Source organism: Centroberyx gerrardi, chromosome 8, assembly GCF_048128805.1.
Source record: "Centroberyx gerrardi isolate f3 chromosome 8, fCenGer3.hap1.cur.20231027, whole genome shotgun sequence".
In the NCBI taxonomy this organism is placed as follows: domain Eukaryota; kingdom Metazoa; phylum Chordata; class Actinopteri; order Beryciformes; family Berycidae; genus Centroberyx; species Centroberyx gerrardi.
In genome coordinates this window covers 19771251-19788678 of record NC_136004.1, presented here as the reverse complement: position 1 = coordinate 19788678, position 17428 = coordinate 19771251, and the positions used below count along the sequence as shown (strand labels likewise).

Sequence of the window (17428 nt, the reverse complement as noted above, 5' to 3'; positions counted from 1 at the left end):
TGCATCTCTTCAAAGGTTCAGTGGCACTTTATTCTATCCCACTGTATTCTACAGTGGGACATTAACCACTGAAAGTGTTTTTTTCTGTTCCAAGAATACATTTTATATCATAAGTTTCTTACTGACAACTGCTTTCTATACATTGACATAACATTTTCCATTGCATTGCTCATTGCAATGACACCTTTGCACAAACACCTCAGGTCCATGTCTACATACCAATATATTTGTGGAATTCAAATGTATTGTGTAATGTGTTCTGGATTTTTGGAGTGCCGCTATCCCATGTTCCTCATGGTTCTCTTCATATTTGTGGAATGTTGTCCTTTCCTATTCTAATAAATCTGTTCATGTGTGCAGTGCCATGATGGCCACGTGCCTACAGCTGATGGTCTTGATAATGTCTGGAAAGCAGCATGATGGAAACTATACTTGACCGTGCGTCTTTGCACACCAGGCAACTGGAGATAGAGGCAGAGATACTCCCATAACATGCCCAGACTCCCTGTCACCAGGAAGAAGAGGGCACGTTTTTACCTGGACTGAAACCGAAGGGTTTCCGAACCAAAGGGCTGCAAATCATTATTCATCACCTTGTGTGCCGTGTTTTGAAGATAAGCAGTACTCTGACATTTTTGCAACACATGGCTTCAATTTCTTTAATAGAAAGCTAGAGCTGCCTCAGAGTTCAGACCACACACAGGTAGCACAGCATGCAGGAAACTACAACACCACAATAATCAACTGACCCACTCAATATTTTATTAAGTCTTATTTTATTAAACAAACTGGTCCAGAAGGGTGGAAAAGGTCCCAAGCCTACATGAGCTGACTCCTAACTTGAGATACACACCACATATGGAACTGTGAAGAACTTCACATAAACCACAGTTTAACAATCAACAGATGTACAGAAAAGTGCCAATCTCAAGTGAGGATCCGGCCCGTGTGACATGTGAATGTGGATGGGTGCTGCACATCAGAGGTGGACAGGGTGATGCGTTGCCTTTGGGCACATTGTGTTTAGTAGGTGCAGCACTGTGTACAGATGCTGCTCGATGTGCAGTGTCAGTAGCTTCACGACAGGGCAGCTCTGTCTCTGGGTCTGAAGGAGACGGGCTGACTCAGTGGGTCTTTGACTTCTCAAAGAGCACCTTGAGTTGGTCCTGAGTGGTGGCCTCTTTCTGCTGCATGAGGTCAGCGTGGCCCTTGGTAACACCCCAGCCATCAGGGGCGGACATGGAGGGACACTGTGGACGGCCAGACGCCGGCCTCAGGTTCTCCCAGTAGTCACGACGGGCCCTGGAAGGGAAAAGAGGGATACACGTCATAAAAGTTAATGCTCAGTTGGGTGCCAAGGGTCACAGTTGAGAAAGAGTAAAGATTTGCTATCTGACTGATGTAATGCGAGTGCCAGTCAAGCCTTTATGGTTTTCACTGACAGATTTCAGCAGATGGGAAAAGTTTCGACTGACCTGGCTCTGACCCAGGGTTTGGTGTGCATCTCCAGACCAGCGCCCCAGTTGCCATGCTTCTCTGAAGCTGCTGGGAGGTACCCTCTCTCGGGGGCCAGCTCCTCTGCCACGGCCCTGATATGGTAAGGCTCGAACCCACAGCAGCCACCGATGAAGCGGATGCCCACATTATAGGCCTCTCTGGCATACTTGTGCATGTCCCAGCGGGAAAGGATCCTGGGCTCCAGGCCTGAGAAGAATTTTAAACACATTTAATTGCAGATTAGTTGCTGGTGGTGACAATGTTTATTTGCATGAGCCGTTTTTACATGCACACGTTTTAAATGGGTGCTCTCACTGCATACATCATGTGGTACTCCAGTAGAGGGCGTATGTGCATGTGCAGCACATTTATAGTGTGCATTTTTTGAATTCCACAGCACAGTTTAAATACAATGTAGTATTTCATTACCAAAGGGGAACTCTGGCAGATCGATGAATCCCTGACAGCTGCAGTCGGGGGTGTGGTAGGCCAGAGGCTGCACCATGTAGTGAGCCTTCAGCCCGGCCTTCTCCACTCCCTCCTTCATCATCTTAACTGCCTTCACACAGGTCATGGGGTCAAAGTGGCAGTTGACTCCCACAATCTGGGCACCTAGAGAAGAACAGGAAAGTGTGATCTGACTGTTACAGATAAGCAAAGAGAATACACCAGCGAGAGAGACAACTTCTACTGTGGGCCTAGGGAGGGTTTGTAGTTCAGAAGTGCATGACCTGCATGTGTTTGAGTCTCTAACATTAAGACAATGAATATTTATAGTTTTTTTTTTTTTTAATAATAAAAGAGTACAGCCTGTAGGCCCCAGTCATGAATACTAGCAGACTAAGGAGAGTCATGTCATATTTGCATGTGTCTAGAAGTTGGAAATCTTGCCCTTGCCATCTTGATAAAATAAGGGCAGAGTCACAGTACAGAGAGGTCACACCAGGACAAAATGACTTATCTATTGAGCCCCTTTTCCTTTAGCCTATGGCGTAACACTATACCCACCAGCTTTAACCAGCCTGACAGCACACTCTCCAGGTGAGATTCCGTGCATGTCTCCGTCTGGTCCGATGCACATGCAAGCAGCTACAGGCTTTCCAGTCTCCTTCAGCACCTGCACAGCCCACTCCGCCTCCTCAACATGCTCAAAGTACTGCAGGAGAGAGACATTGGCATTCAGTCAAAACACCTTTCCCTCTCAACTGCATGAAAAAACCTAAAACTGTCACTACCTTGCTATACAATCAAAGTACATGAACCAGGAAAAGCTAGAAAGGAAGAACAAATTCAGCCACTCCTGGATGCTGATAGATGTTCTAAAAAAAAAAAAAAAAGTTTTTATTGCTACAGAAAAAACAACGCGTTTCAGCAGAAAGCCTTCAGGGTTATTGTGTTTTTTTTCTGCATTAAGAGACGGGTTTTTAGAACATCCATCGGCCTCCAAGAGAAGCTGAATTTGTTTTTTCTCTTAAATGCATGGCCAGAGATCTCAATTTAGTAGATTGATTAGGGTCAATGTGGTCATAAACTTTGGCAGCAAGTTTTTTGTGAATACGAAAGTGCTGCCAAACTCAATTAACACCAACCACTCCAACACACTTTTACCATCTTTACTACTTTTTACTCTACTTTTCCTCTGTTTCAGTCTCCCCCCCCCCCCAAAAAAAAAGGGAACCTTATAGCCAGAGTTTTACCCTTCCTGGTCTATTATAATCACTGTACCTCAGCAATCAGGAAGTCCACATTCTTCTTTATGAACACATCCAGCTGTTTCTTGAAGATGGCCTTCACCTCTGTCTCACTCTTGCAGCTCAGGTAGGAGGGAGTCTGACACACGCCCCCAGCAACCATAGCATCACCCTCACTGGCTACCTCACGGGCCAAATCGCAGGCGGCCGCGTTGATCTGGGCTCCCTGCAGAGAAATACTGAATTAGGGTGATGCAAGCAGCAGGAGAGAATCAAACAGGCAACCCTGGATGCAAGTAAAAGATAAACAGCATTTTCCAAAATACAAATCAATGAGATGCAGGAGTGGCAAGTGAGTTTACCAAGTTACAGGTACAGCTAATATGTCCTGTTCCTACAGAGGAGGTGCAACGTCCCGTTTAACTTACTGTGAAACCGAGCTTGTTGCCCCTGTTCTCCAGTTTGTCATCACTGGCGTAGAACGTGAAGGTCTGCATAACATTGGACCCGGCCCTCAGGAACTCCCTGTGCAGCTGACGCACTGAAAACCATAAAGGCAAACACATTCTTGAGTGGCACATTATCAAGACACTGCTGTGATAGTTAAAGGTCACATACTTGTGAATCCACTCGACTTGGACACTCAATACAAGAGGAAAGGTGGAACATTTGCACAGAGAAACAGATGTTGGATTGATACAGGCCATCTTGCTGGATAAAATACGAGCTTGTCCTCACCAGCTTCAGGGTATTCTGCAGCGGCTTCGGGGGTCCAAGGACCAGCCTTCACATATCCCCTCTTCTCCAGGGCAAACACAAAACCTCCATCTCCAATCACGATCTCTCCAGCATTAAGACGCTCCAAGATTCCCTGTGATAATGAGTCACAGGCTTACTCACTGGGATGCCAACATCATGATGAAAACATATCAGCAACAACAAATAAATAATGAATTTTCGCTTACAGGCAAGCTAGGCAAAGTATGCAGGTTACTCTTTGCCCTCCATGGCACATGGTTGCCCCCCCTCCAGCCGGTGGGCTTATTAAGGAATTCAGGGGGTGCATGCAGGAGAGAGACCTTGTGCATTTATTTTTGGCCTGATGGCAAGTCTACATTGCAATCAGTTTCAGAAGTCGATCTGAACGGCTGTAATATTAAGACCAGATATTGCGCTTGTAACTTGTCTGGAAACAGCGGCGCTGCGCGCAATGACGGATAGCCTACACCTGCACCTTTTGATTCCAACAGGCCAAGATTAGCTGTTACAATGTGCCACTTTAGATTGTGTGCCTGCAAAACTTATTTGCATTAAAAGCTAATTCATAATAATAGCCTAATAATAATAATAAAAAAGAAGTAATTATCTAACTGCCTACCAGCTAGTAATCGTAATGTGGCTGAAATTACTGACATGGCACTGGACATTTATACAAAAAAATTAAAAAAAAAAAAAATTGCTTTTCAGCATAGAAATCCGGAAAAAATCTCCACTAAATCTCTGATTGTCGCGCAGGACCGGGTGAAATTGGAAATTAATGGAGGTGATCAGATCTTCTGATAATGCTAATGCCGCCTGGAGAGTCTGAATACAGGATTGTCCAACGTGTAGACCTGCTTACTCTAAAGTTCACACCTACCTTTCCTGATGGTGCCATAATCCTGCAGCTCTGTGGACCCCTGACTGCTGTGTCTTTGAGAGGCTGAAGCGACATTAGTATGGGGCAGAGGGCCTCTATATATTCCTCTCAAGTAGGGGAGGGGTCTAAGTAGGAGCTGTTCTGATTGGCAAGAGGCAAGTTACACAACTCACAACTCTGTTTACTCCTTACCCTCCCCTCTCTATCTGAATGAGTGTATTGTAAGTGTTACTAGTTTGGCCCGGTTTAATTATGGTTATTGATGTGTTCGTATGTGCTCCTGTTAGCTTGTGGGTTTCCATCTTATTGCCCCCGAATAGACACATTATGGGTGACAGAATGCTATTCATTAGGTCCAAGTTCTTATAGTGGGCAGCTATAATTTCCATAAACTAGTAAGGACTGTATCACACTAATAAGGACTGTATCACTTGAAAAGCAGTTCATGTATGGGATGTGTGACATATTTCTCTGGCAGGTAAATAACAAAATGATTAGAGATTCATTCATTCATGTTTTTTTGTATGGTGTGTGTTTTGGTGTTGTAAAGTGTGCTGCTTAGTCAAGTAAGACTCATTCCACATTGACAACACAGCAGTAAAATGAGGTACCAAACTCAGTTTATTATTTTGGGGTTTACACAGTATGCTCCTCTCCAAGAGCAGCGCTGTTACAAGTGCTTGTTGTCTCCAAACTGAACTGGGAAAGAATCCGCCCCTCCTCCCTCCTCCCGTCCCTTTCCCTCCCCTCTCTTGTTGACCCACTGTCAGGGAAGGTGCTTTGGATTTCTCCCTCTTTCTCTCTCGCTCATGCAGAGGACTTGGCCTTCTTCTGCATCTCCAGCAAGTGCTTCATTTCCTGGGTGCTGGTGGCCTCTTTGTGCTGCAGCAGGTCAGCGTGGCCCTTGGTCACGCCCCAGCCCTCCGGAGTGGACAGAGACGGGCAGTTGGGCCGGCCGGATGCAGGCTGGAGCTTCTCCCAGTAATCACGACGGGACCTGGGAGACGCAAACACACACACACACACACACACACACACACACACACAGATGAGAAGGCATACACACAGTGACACAGTGCCTGTCCTCAAGCAAACCTCAGTATCCACTGAATGTAGGAAATATAGGGACCATTTTTCCATAACTGACTGGATGAATTTTAAGCTTTGAGTCGAATGAGACATGGATTATCTAAAAGCGGTTCCAACTCAGTGAGGTAAGATAAGATGAACTTGTTTCTTGGACATAAAGTGCTGCTGCTCAGTGCAAACAAATAAAACACATCACATAAGCCGCATAAAAATTCTTAAAAACAGCTACGGTAGGTTAAAAATTCCTAGTATTAGCAATGTATTCCTAACATTTCGTGCATTTCAGCGCATTTGAATTGAATAATTTTGGATGGTTCACCTGGCTCGGACCCAGGGTTTGGTGTGCATCTCCAGACCTGAACCCCACAGTCCGTGCTTCTCTGAGGCCGCAGGCATGAACCCTCTCTCGGAGGCCAGCTCCTCTGCCACGGCCCTGATATGGTAAGGCTCAAACCCGCAGCAGCCACCGATGAAGCGGATGCCCACATTATAGGCCTCTCTGGCATACTTGTGCATGTCCCAACGGGTCAGGATCCTGGGCTCCAGGCCTGAGAGCAGGAGGGAGGGAATGGAGACAATGGCAAAGCTGCATCAGATGATATATATTTTCTTGTCTGTTGTGATTGTTATGCTTGATGACTGTCCAAACAGTGTGCTTTACCAAAGGGGAACTCTGGCAGATCGATGAATCCCTGACAGTTGCAGTCGGGGGTGTGGTAGGCCAGAGGCTGCACCATGTAGTGAGCCTTCAGCCCGGCCTTCTCCACTCCCTCCTTCATCATCTTAACTGCCTTCACACAGGTCATGGGGTCAAAGTGGCAGTTGACTCCCACAATCTGGGCACCTGGAGAACAGGGAGAGCACACGCTATTGCCACCATTTCAAATCACACAGACCCATATAAGCATGAGCGTTTGGTAGGTAAAAGGGAGAGAGAGAGATATTTAACTATTAACTTGTTGGTTAATAGGTAAATCAATATGTTCAGAGTTCTGAGTTTTCAACAAAACAATTAAAAAAAGAAGAGTCACAAGGGTGAGGGTGAGGCAATTCTGTCATTCATCTCCCGGTTACTCCCGGTTAGACAAGAGATGGATTTAAATCTGAAGAAAAGAAGATAATTCAGGCTAGATGAAGTACAAACCGGCCTTAACCAGCCTGACAGCACACTCTGCAGGTGTGACTCCATGCATGTCGCCCTCTGGTCCGATGCACATGGAAGCAGCTACAGGCTTTCCGCTGGTCTTCAGCACCTGCACAGCCCACTCCGCCTCCTCAACGTGCTCAAAGTACTGCAAGGACAGAAACAACACAGTCACCAGTGAGTCTTTATTCGTTCCACTAAACAGCTTTCAGATCGAGGCGGTCTTGACATGACTTGTAGTTAGACTGCCAAACGTGTGTGCGTGTACAAAAAGAAATAGTAATGTAAATCAACCTCAGCGATCATGAAATCCACATTCTTCTTCATGAACACTTCCAGCTGTTTCTTGAAGATGGCCTTCACCTCTGTCTCGCTCTTACAGCTCAGGTAGGAGGGAGTCTGGCAAACTCCACCGGCCACCAGTGCATCTCCCTCACTGGCGACTTCCCTTGCCAGGTCACAGGCTGCCTCATTGATTTGTGCCCCCTGAAACAGATCATTTTTTGAACCAAAAGGTCAGATTCATTAGGGGTTAAGTGAGACTCCAACCCTGCTTGATCTGCTGATTCCAATGCTCTTGGTCGTTTCGGCTGTAAAGTGCTGCAGTCGTGTACTCACAGTGATTTTCAGGCTCTGACCCCTGTTCTCCAGTTTGTCATCGCTGGCGTAGAACGTGAACGTCTGCATGACATTAGCGCCTGCCCTCAGGAACTCCCTGTGCAGCTGGCGCACTGATGGGCACATGCAGGTTTGTGTCAGGTTAAAGGTAAAACTTTATGCTGCATCTTATGGTACCTGTGGGTATGCATGTATTGTGTGTGTGTGTGTATGTGTGTGTGGGTGTGCTGTCTTTCTTACCAGCCTCAGGGTGTGTGAAGGCAGCCTCAGGAGTCCATGGTCCTGCTTTCACATACCCCCTCTTCTCAAGAGCAAACACAAAGCCTCCATCGCCAATCACCACTTCCCCAGCGTTCAGACGCTCAATGATACCCTATGGGGGGCAGAGAAATCCATGGTCTCATGTGCTGTACTCTGATACTTTAGGATGTTTTTTCTGTCTTATTCTTATCTTATCTTATTCTTATCTTCAAACATATAAGAGGGAATGAGGCCAATAATGGACTGAAAAAAAATAATTGTGTGTGTAAAATGCAACAGTTTTGCAACACAGTTGGGAAATGGTCAAATGTCTTGGTGTGCAGTGAAAAGTTTATGTTCCTGTATGTGTTTATGTGTGCAGTTCAAGGATACAGAGATAAGAGCGCTGGCTTAGATGATTCTCCAGCAGTGACTGCTCTAGTCTGGTTGTTTCACAAACTCCACACACACACACACACACACACACACACACACACACACACACTCACACACACTCACACACACACACACACACACACCAAGCACTGACAAAATTTTCCCTGACAACAACACAGTCCATTGACCACTGAGACAACTATGACAGATATAATTAAAGTGGAGTGCTAAAGTGCTAAAGCCTGGTGCGGCGCGTCAATAAACCTTAGACGTCAAATCACTGAAGGCCAACAATGAATGACATGAACTATTCTACATTAACAATCTTTACAAGTTTATCTTCAGTTTATCATACAAACAGTATGTCTACAATGTTAGCAGAAAGGCGAGGTTACCTTTTTGACAGGTGCCATCTCTTTTCCCAGTTTCAGTTGTAGTACTAAGCACTTGGTAACAGTGAACCCCGCTTGTGGTACGACGAGTGTTGGGAGTCACTTTTCACCAGTTTTATACTGCTGGTTCAAAATGGGAGGATTTGATGTCAGGGCCAGATCTATGTCTAATTGCCACATGTCTATTTGGACATTGTGCAACACTAGACAGTCTGGCTCTCTATCAAAGAAACATGACATGGGGATTAAAAGTCGGTTAAGGTAAGACAGGGTTGTGAGGCTGGTTAGGGTGAGAAAAAATAGGGGGAGGAAAAAAGGGCCACATTATGAAATCTATTCCAGTTTAATAATTATATCATCCACCCTGCCAATAGTATCTCTGGTTTAATAAAACATTAACTTCGTCCTAAAATGGCAGCTGGAGAGGAGTTTAACGCATGCAGGAAAGTACCAGGTCCAATTGAGCAGACCAGAGCATCTGTCATTACCTTCACCAGCCTTTTCATTTGAGGATAAAGATATCTCTGGTTTTGCTGTTGACAGAATTCTACTGTGGTTCTACTTTCAGTGCTTGGAGTAGCTATAGCAAAGCTACCTGCAAAGTAGCTTTATGGGTAACATGGCTGTACGTTATCTCACCCTTTGGAGAGCCCCTCAGTTGACTAACTTGGTGACAGGATCCTCTTGGTGTGCGTCTTCCTCATGTGACCCTGAAACTTGTGACCCAAAGAGGACTTTACTCACCCCCAAAGTCCTCACAACTGAACCTGTCTGCAAAGGCTGAGACGGATACCAGGCAGCGTAAGCCGCAGCAAGGTGGAACAACCAGCCAACTAACTTGTACTATACACTTCTCCCTTACAAAAAAGCAGTCAACTTGAAGTGTATTTTTTAAAGTATACTTAACAATAAGTACTAACTGTGTACTAAGTTTGATAAGCTATTCGTTTACTTTTTAGTGTACTATTTTGTTACTTATTGGGACTAAATTGACTCACCTTTTAGTACCTTGTATACTTTAACTTTAAGTTTATATCTGTATACTTTAGTATACTCGAGGTTGACTCAGACTGCAGCTTTGTCATGTTCTGGTTTTCTGAACATGAGACTCAGCTGTGGGATTCGTGGGGCCGGAGCAGATGGTCTGCAGTCTGTGTTTTGTGTTTCTGTGATGTTTGGCCTCACAGTGAAACTACGGCTCATAGGTCAGTGGTTTTAAATCAGGTCTTCTTGACCCAGAGCTTTGCTAGTTTTCATTCTAGCCTTCTAATCAGGGACTGATTTACACCTGGTATGCAAGGCGAGTGCAATTTACTGCCTGGTAGGAGAGAAAAGCAGCGGTGCTCTGGGCACCGGGGACCAGGATATAAAACCACTGTCGTTGATCATTGCATCAGTTATCGCTCTATTTATTTCTCTCTCTCCCTCTCTCTCTCTCTCTCTCTCTTGCACACAGACAAACACACACACACACTTACACACATACACACACACACACACACACACAGGGATATTGGCCTTCAGCAGAGTGGCGGTGCACAGTGCTGTCAGCTCTGGGTCTATCCAGTTCCAGGGAGAATCAGGTAGACCTCCCTAAGGTGTTTATCAACAGAGGCAAAGTTCAGAAAAACGCCTCCCACCCAAGGGCGGATATTTCATTTCACTGTTGGGGGGGACAATAAACAGAAAAATTTCTCAAGAGCAATTCCTGAAGGGGACACCAAAGGTGCCACCAAAAGTACTGTTGTATTAAATGTATATAGAGGTCCATTATGAAACATTTCCATAAGCACTTCATTCCTTTCTTATGAAGATTTTATCAAATTGCCATATTACTGGGGTCTTTTTACTTGGCGTTTCGGTACACTGAAAAATGATCGGATGTCTGTTTTTCTTTTCTCTGCCATTTTAACTGACTGGCTGACAAATAGGCACACACACACACACACACACACACACACACACACACACACACACCCCACACACACAGCATGCAGGTTATTTACAGTAGTAGGTGAGATGCAACACCCATTAACTGAACTAAAGCTAATATATGCCTAATTAGATTTAGTTTTCCCGAAAAAGCAGATCTCTAATGTTTTGCTGTCAATGTGTAAAAGTCCAGAACGCTATGAAGCCTGCCAGAAACTTACTTATATTTTAACATAATGTTTGTTGTAATTATGTCTTTTTTATTAATTAAGTCTTCATTTATTTCCAAAATTATGAACAAAATAACATAGTGGCAGCCATTTTACATGCAGTAAGAAAAAAATAATATACTTAGAACCTAATTACGTAGGGTAAGTTAATCTTAAATATTATATTATAGAAATATTACTGTTACCATCTACAAAAGATAAAGTATTTTGGTATGAAAACCGGCATTTTAATTTAACCAAGTATCCTGTATCATAAATACATGTCTGGCATTTGTAACAAACCAAACCGCTTGGAAATCGGTCGAAAATTCAGTGAGTTATGATGATTTTAATTGTGGACAGACCTCCTGCCTCCATAGACATACATGCATTAGGAGACGCGGCTCCGTACCAACACGCTAACGCACAAGATTCAACCGCGAGGTAACGGAACAAAATGTAGTCTGGTTACAATTGTGAATGTGTTTTATTCTATTGAGTGGTAGAAGTAAAGAAAAATGTCTGACACATCCTTTGTTTTAAGTTAACCTTTGCAAAGTAGCTTCTTACTGGAGGTCAGCCACCACTGACACACTTCCAGAGATCCTCCACAGACACTCGTACCGAGGGCTAATGTGTGTGTGGGGGGGTTCGGGGAGGCAGGTAGGCAGTGGACCAAACCACTGTGAGGCGTATGAGGGGGCGACGCAATCTTTCGAAACTTAAAAACGCATTGTTTTGCGTCTATAATTAGCACAAGTGCTTTCAATGCATATTATTATATTATTTAAAATCATATAGTTATGTTTACAATGATATATTGAGGGGGACAACTCTCTGTTAGTCCCAGGAAGGGAGGGTCCGGACCCCCCTGTCCCCCCCGTAATTTCCGCCCCTGCTCCCACCCATAGTTCACCGTAGGATTTTTATCAGTATTCAGCTTGCACTGAAATGCACAGATCATTTTCCTTCTACTGATCTAAGAGATCCATGGTTATTGCTCTACACAAAACTGTTATTAATCCCAAAAATGGATTGTGGGTTTAGAGGCCATATGGGTTGTTCATTTTAAGCCACATAAAATGTTTACACTCATGTTCGTCGTCTGGAGAGCGACTGAAAGAGGAATGTTGGTCTTTAGTTGTGGTGAATGTAATATCTGTGTATGATTGACGTGACATAGGGCGACACCTGTATGTGTGTGTCTCTGTGTGTGTCTGTGTGTGTAAGAGAGAGATGAAGGAGTGGGAGTCTCTGACCTTCAGGATCTCAGAAGCCAGCAAACCTATCAGCCAAAAAAACCTCAGTCAATGAGAGTGCTGTACCTCAAACTGGAGGGCAGCAAACTTACGTGGTCATTCATCAAACAGGCAAATCAACCATGGGGAGATGATTATTTGAAACTGGTTTTCTCTAACACTGGCTGTATTTTGAACGGAGCGCACTGCTTACTGTGACTGTGAAGCTTTTATAGTACTGTGGAAATGGACATACCGTAGTTTCACTTACAGCAGTAACTAGAAGCATTCATGAAACTCCTGAACTTCCTCCCCTCGGTTGCAGGAGTAGGTGTGGATGAGCGTGTGTGCGCATGTACATGCGTGTGAGTGTGTGTGTGTGTGTGTGTGTGTGTATGTGTGAGCAGAAATAGCCCTGATGTTTCAAGTGACACCGAAGTGCTGACTCAGGCAGCAGACCTCCAGGGTGGAACGGTTCCCAAATTCCAAGAGAACGCTGAACCCCGACCCGGTTCTACCAAGAGCTCCAAACACAACAAAGTGAAGACTGCTCCCCATGCCCACAGCCCACATTAGAGGGAGTGGAATGACCTAATGCCTTATGTAACAGATAATAGAGGGAACAAAGCAGAAATGGCTTGGAAGTGATCAAGAATTGTCTCCAAAAGGATCAGAGATTTCCCACTTCTGGATAAGAGATACAGTTTTTGCTCTCTTTCTCTCTCTCTACCTCTTCTTCACTGACTAACTCTCTTTCTGGCTCATCCTCTCTTCCCTCGCTCATTCTCTCTTCCTATCACAGCTACACAGAATCCAGATCAAGACTTCATATACTTGCGTATGATAGTGGGGCCATGTGAAGCTACACCATAAATTCTGTTCTATGAAATCTATTTGCATCAACATACCGTATCCCCTTTCCCTGAGCTATTCCAGCTATTCCAGTGACAGCAGGGTATTGGGCATTGACCAGCAGCTGTACTGACATTTCAGCCTTTGCAGACACAACTGGTTCTCACAGGCTGGGGCTGGAGCCGAGGCTGTTAGGACAGTTACTTAGGGACAGAAGGTTGGAGCAGGGGGAGAAAACAGCAGGAGCTACGACTGATGGATGGTTAGGGGTGGAACTTGGACATGTCAAAAGAGGTTGTGCACACTTCACAGCGGGTTGGATCTGGAATGGTCGCTGGGGTGAGGATTGGGATTGAGGCTGGGGAAGATGCCAGATTTGAGGCATGGGGCCGCAAACAGAGAGGGGGCTCAGGAAGCACAAAGCACAAAGCACAAGTTTGCTACCCCAAATCTATCTATGGGGAAACTCATTTGTATGGTGAATGACCTGGGCTGACACTGATAAAGCTCTGGTTAACTATTGACTGCTAACACCCTGATAAAAGAGCCGGCTATGCTGTTGACCTACATGCTCTTTGGGCCAAATGGTAACAGAGATGGAATAGAGAACCAAGTAAAATCAATCAAAACTAAATCAATATTTTGGCATCAGACTTCTGACTTGCACTCTACACTTATTGCATTATGCTAATGGTTAAAGGTCTACAAATATGACCATTGCACACTCATTTGTGTGTGTGCATGGGTGTGTGTGTGAATGTTTTGTTTACAGAGTTTGTGCAAGTTCCCATATGTGCTGAAGGCCACAGTGAACTAGACAGTCTGTGTTTGAGGTAATATTACATACTGAATGCAATGCTCAAGTTAAGTTTTATGCTAGTTAAGCTGTGTGTGTGCCTAAATGATGTGTATCAGAGGCTGTAAAGCCAATGCTAACCCACTTCTCAATGTTTTTTTTCTCTCTTTAATCCCCACATTTTCTGTTTTCTTTTTCCCTGTTGCTTTACTCCTTACTCTCTCTCTCTCTCCTCTGCTGTTATAGAGGGACTCCCTGTGCCACTGCCGCCCCGTGCTCACCTCCACCCCTTCCTCTGGTCCAATAAGAGCTCAAGTTGAAAAAGACATGCTGCTGAAACCACCCATTCTTTGTGGATTTGTAGGCCACAGAAAGATAGATAGAGAGAGAGAGTGACAGAGAGAGAGAGAGAGAGAGAGAGAGAGAGAGAGTGACAGAGAGAGAGAGAGAGAGAGAGAGAGAGATAGAGACACACACACACACACACACACACACACACACACACACTGCCCTAATTCAACTCGTGACCCAATGAACCGCATGTAGTCTTTGTAGTCTTGTTTCTTATCTCCGTTATGTTACATAAAATCATAAAGATGCTGGATGAAAGTAAGGCCTACTTGCACTATAGCTCCCATGCTCCGCTTCTACTCAGGTTTTTGGAGCAGCTTTTCTTAACCATAACATAATTTAGCTGAATTAAAACAAAATGAGATACCTTTATTTTCCATGGAACATTCCCTAAGAATATTCTAAAATTAAACATTCCCTAAGAATACTCTAAAATATTCTAAAATTAAAAGCTAAAAAAAAGTTTTAAAAAGTTAAAATATTCAGGACACAAGAGGGCGCTATAGTACAGCGTCTTCAGTGTATGCAGCGCCTATTTCCATCTATGTTGCCACTGTGAATTTCTATGTGTAGTAACAATCCAGCTGATTGTTCAGACATTGAAATATCTCAGAAACAAACACACTTGGCTCCCTCTTTTCAACCAATCAGCTATCACATGTGTTGCTAGTATGCTCCATAACACAGGTGAAGATGAGTCTTCTTATACACTAATAAGAAAATGAATAGAGAGATAGAGAGAAGGAGAGAGAAAGAGAGAGAGAGAGAGAAAGAGAGAGAGAGAGACAAAGAAAGAAAGAGAAAGAGAAAGAAAGTCACAAGCTGAAACAAACCGACTCATATTTAACACTGTAACATAAGAGCTCCACAGCTTTTCATTACCTCCCTCTTTTTCCATAACAGCGGGATGACTCACTGTAAATATGTATGTAGGCTTACAGTAAAACAACTTATCTTTCAACTGCACCTTGTAATCTCACAGTAGTTTACAGCATGAATCTGCAGAAAGTTCAACATGGCTTGAACAGTTGAACAGGCTATTACAGGATGTCAACTAGAGTCTATTCAAATACTGGAGCTTGTATATCTTGGTGAGTATGATGTATGGGGATTAAGCAACTGTGAACAGCATAAATGTAACATAAAACAAGCAGCCATGGTATTATGGAGAACATTGCCTAGACATGAAACTTCAAATATGAGACTAGAAACTAGCCAGTATGTGTTGTTTGTCTTTTGTTTGTTAGCAACCACAGAAGTGTTCCAAACACAATTCATGAAATCACCTGCATCCAAAGATTTTGTTTATCTTGGCAGTCCAAACAGTAGTCCTAATGTTTGATGTTAGTCTTGATACTAGTTAGGTTTGAATACTAAATATGATTTATGGGAAGGAATCGGGGACACGCTAATATTTTGGTTCATTCCTTTTGTCGATTAATTTGTTGAGATTGGTAGAGAAGAATTTGGCAGATAAATAAAACCTGGATAAGCAAAGAGTCAAAATATTTGCAAAACTAATGTTGAGCCAAAGTACCCAAATGTACTCTACGCTGTTGACATGTGATGAGTTTCAAACGCGCTCTAAAATCACCATATAAGACAATCTGCGATTTACATGCGTCATGTATTTGTGCGTACTTATGTGTGTGTGTAATAGAGAAAAACTGAGGCAGAAAGAGAGAGAGAGAGAGAGAGAGACAGAGAAAGGAGAGAAAGAGCCTGCATGACAGTCTGCATGTTTATATACAGTATGTTATACAGTGTGTTCTTTGTAATTGTGTATGTGAGTGTGTTAAAATGGCATTGGTCCTTGTTTTTTTCTCTTATAAAGGTCATGACTTAGCTTGGCTGTACAGTCACCACCTGCTGCTTAAACATGCTAAGTCTGTCCTCTGTTTGGATGAGCTAACTGATCTGTTATGTTCTTTTTTAGTGTGCTTTTGTGGTCCAAAGTGTTATGTCACCTCTATGTCATGCCTTGTTTTTGTTTCATGTCTGTCCTAGTGTGACCTCATTTCCAACATCAAACCAAACATCTGGAAAATCCCCCAAAAGAAAGATAGCAATTCCATTAAACTGAATCCAACCGATGGATTCTCACCATCCTCAGGGGCCCAATCTTTCACCACACTGCTGCCTCTGTTTATGTTTACCTCAAGACATTTTCACCCTCAAATTAACTGGCTTGTGGTTGCAAGGACTGGCAGTATGTGATAGCGAAACATTAATGTATTTTGAAGTGAAAAAATGTGTTATTTTCCTTTAGAAAGTCACAAGACTTTGGTGCATGTTATAAATCTCATTCATGCGATCGAGGCATAGCTTCATCTGTGACGTCCCTGTAGTCTCAAAGCCTTGAGCCATGTGCCTGCCAACAGGATAGGTAGTCGGGGTATAGAGTGCACTAATTTAACAGCATGCTCTTGAATTACATGAATGATAGTATTCCTGTCAGAACACTGCAATTATCTGATAACTCTGTTACATATTCCCATAACTGTTATACTCCAAAAATCTAAGATTAGGACTTTAAGATACTCTCTGAATAAATAAGATCTACAGCAAGTCTACCTTTGTCTTTGGGAAGTTGAACTCTTATGAATTCTAGGCTGTTTTGAATTCCATATAAAGTTAAAGATCATATTATTTAACGGTTTAAAGAAACTAGAAGGTAAGTTAACAGGCATCATACTAAGTTTATAAATGACAACTGGGGCAACCATCATTTTGACCAACTCAATTGTAACTAAGATAGAGGCAGGGAGTCACTAAGCCTACTGTGTTCCATGGAGAAAATAAACATATACAATTTCATATGGGCACCAAAGGGTCTGAAATATTTAGGCATCAAGCTATTCCAAGACTTGGAAACTATGATTACACAAAGAATCTGTTGTTGAAACTTTGACAAACTACTCTCAGTATTGCTTCGAAATCAGTGTGTTGCTTTGTTGGCCAAGTCGATCAGAATGCAACGCCTTCTCCAACACCAGAGAGGCTTCTTTTCAGGAACTAAATGTCTCTCTGACATCAGTGCTTCCATCTTTTAAGGAGGTTTTGAAACTCTGGGTGATAGCTCCGATTCAGTGCAGCTATACTTCAAGCTTTACTGCAATCAACGCAATTATACCAATCCTTTCCACACATACAAAAACACAGACACACACACACACACACATATACAGTATATCTACACACACACATGCACCAGGAATGGCATCATGGCATCTTTTTTGCACTGAGCTGAACTTCCTCCCCACAACCACTAACCATCCAATCCAATCATCGTTCTCCCAGAGCGTCTCCAAGTGCCGTCTGCTTTTCCCATGGAGGTGCCCTGC

At 43.5% G+C, this 17428-nt stretch overlaps 2 protein-coding genes across 2 annotated transcripts; both read right to left on the bottom strand.

Annotated features, from left to right (window-relative positions):
- Nucleotides 1-739: 739 nt before the first annotated feature.
- On the bottom strand, nucleotides 740-4887 carry LOC139926953 (betaine--homocysteine S-methyltransferase 1-like). Its single transcript, XM_071918855.2, has 8 exons — nucleotides 4828-4887; nucleotides 3927-4059; nucleotides 3617-3729; nucleotides 3223-3414; nucleotides 2506-2653; nucleotides 1927-2109; nucleotides 1476-1704; nucleotides 740-1302 (listed from the first exon to the last, which is right to left on the bottom strand). The coding sequence occupies exons 1-8, from the start codon at nucleotides 4843-4845 to the stop codon at nucleotides 1125-1127; spliced, it is 1194 nt and encodes a 397-aa protein (XP_071774956.1). The 5' UTR covers nucleotides 4846-4887; the 3' UTR covers nucleotides 740-1124.
- Nucleotides 4888-5575: 688 nt separating this feature from the next.
- LOC139927201 (betaine--homocysteine S-methyltransferase 1-like) lies at nucleotides 5576-8780 on the bottom strand. The gene is made up of 8 exons (XM_071919256.2): nucleotides 8710-8780; nucleotides 7919-8051; nucleotides 7679-7791; nucleotides 7355-7546; nucleotides 7061-7208; nucleotides 6578-6760; nucleotides 6236-6464; nucleotides 5576-5824 (listed from the first exon to the last, which is right to left on the bottom strand). Exons 1-8 carry the CDS (start codon nucleotides 8725-8727, stop codon nucleotides 5635-5637), a joined length of 1206 nt encoding a protein of 401 aa, XP_071775357.1. The 5' UTR covers nucleotides 8728-8780; the 3' UTR covers nucleotides 5576-5634.
- Between the last annotated feature and the right edge of the window lie 8648 nt (nucleotides 8781-17428).

Bases quoted from the DNA above. Each gene is read 5' to 3' on its own strand.
- LOC139926953 (XM_071918855.2), bottom strand. The intron at 3,730-3,926 runs GTGAGGACAAGC...TATGGTTTTCAG, and splicing joins TGCAGAATACCCTGAAGCTG to TGCGTCAGCTGCACAGGGAG. The intron at 3,415-3,616 runs GTAAGTTAAACG...ATTTCTCTGCAG, and splicing joins GCAACAAGCTCGGTTTCACA to GGAGCCCAGATCAACGCGGC.
- LOC139927201 (XM_071919256.2), bottom strand. The intron at 7,547-7,678 runs GTGAGTACACGA...GATCTGTTTCAG, and splicing joins GTCAGAGCCTGAAAATCACT to GGGGCACAAATCAATGAGGC. The intron at 5,825-6,235 runs GTGAACCATCCA...TGCGTCTCCCAG, and splicing joins AAACCCTGGGTCCGAGCCAG to GTCCCGTCGTGATTACTGGG.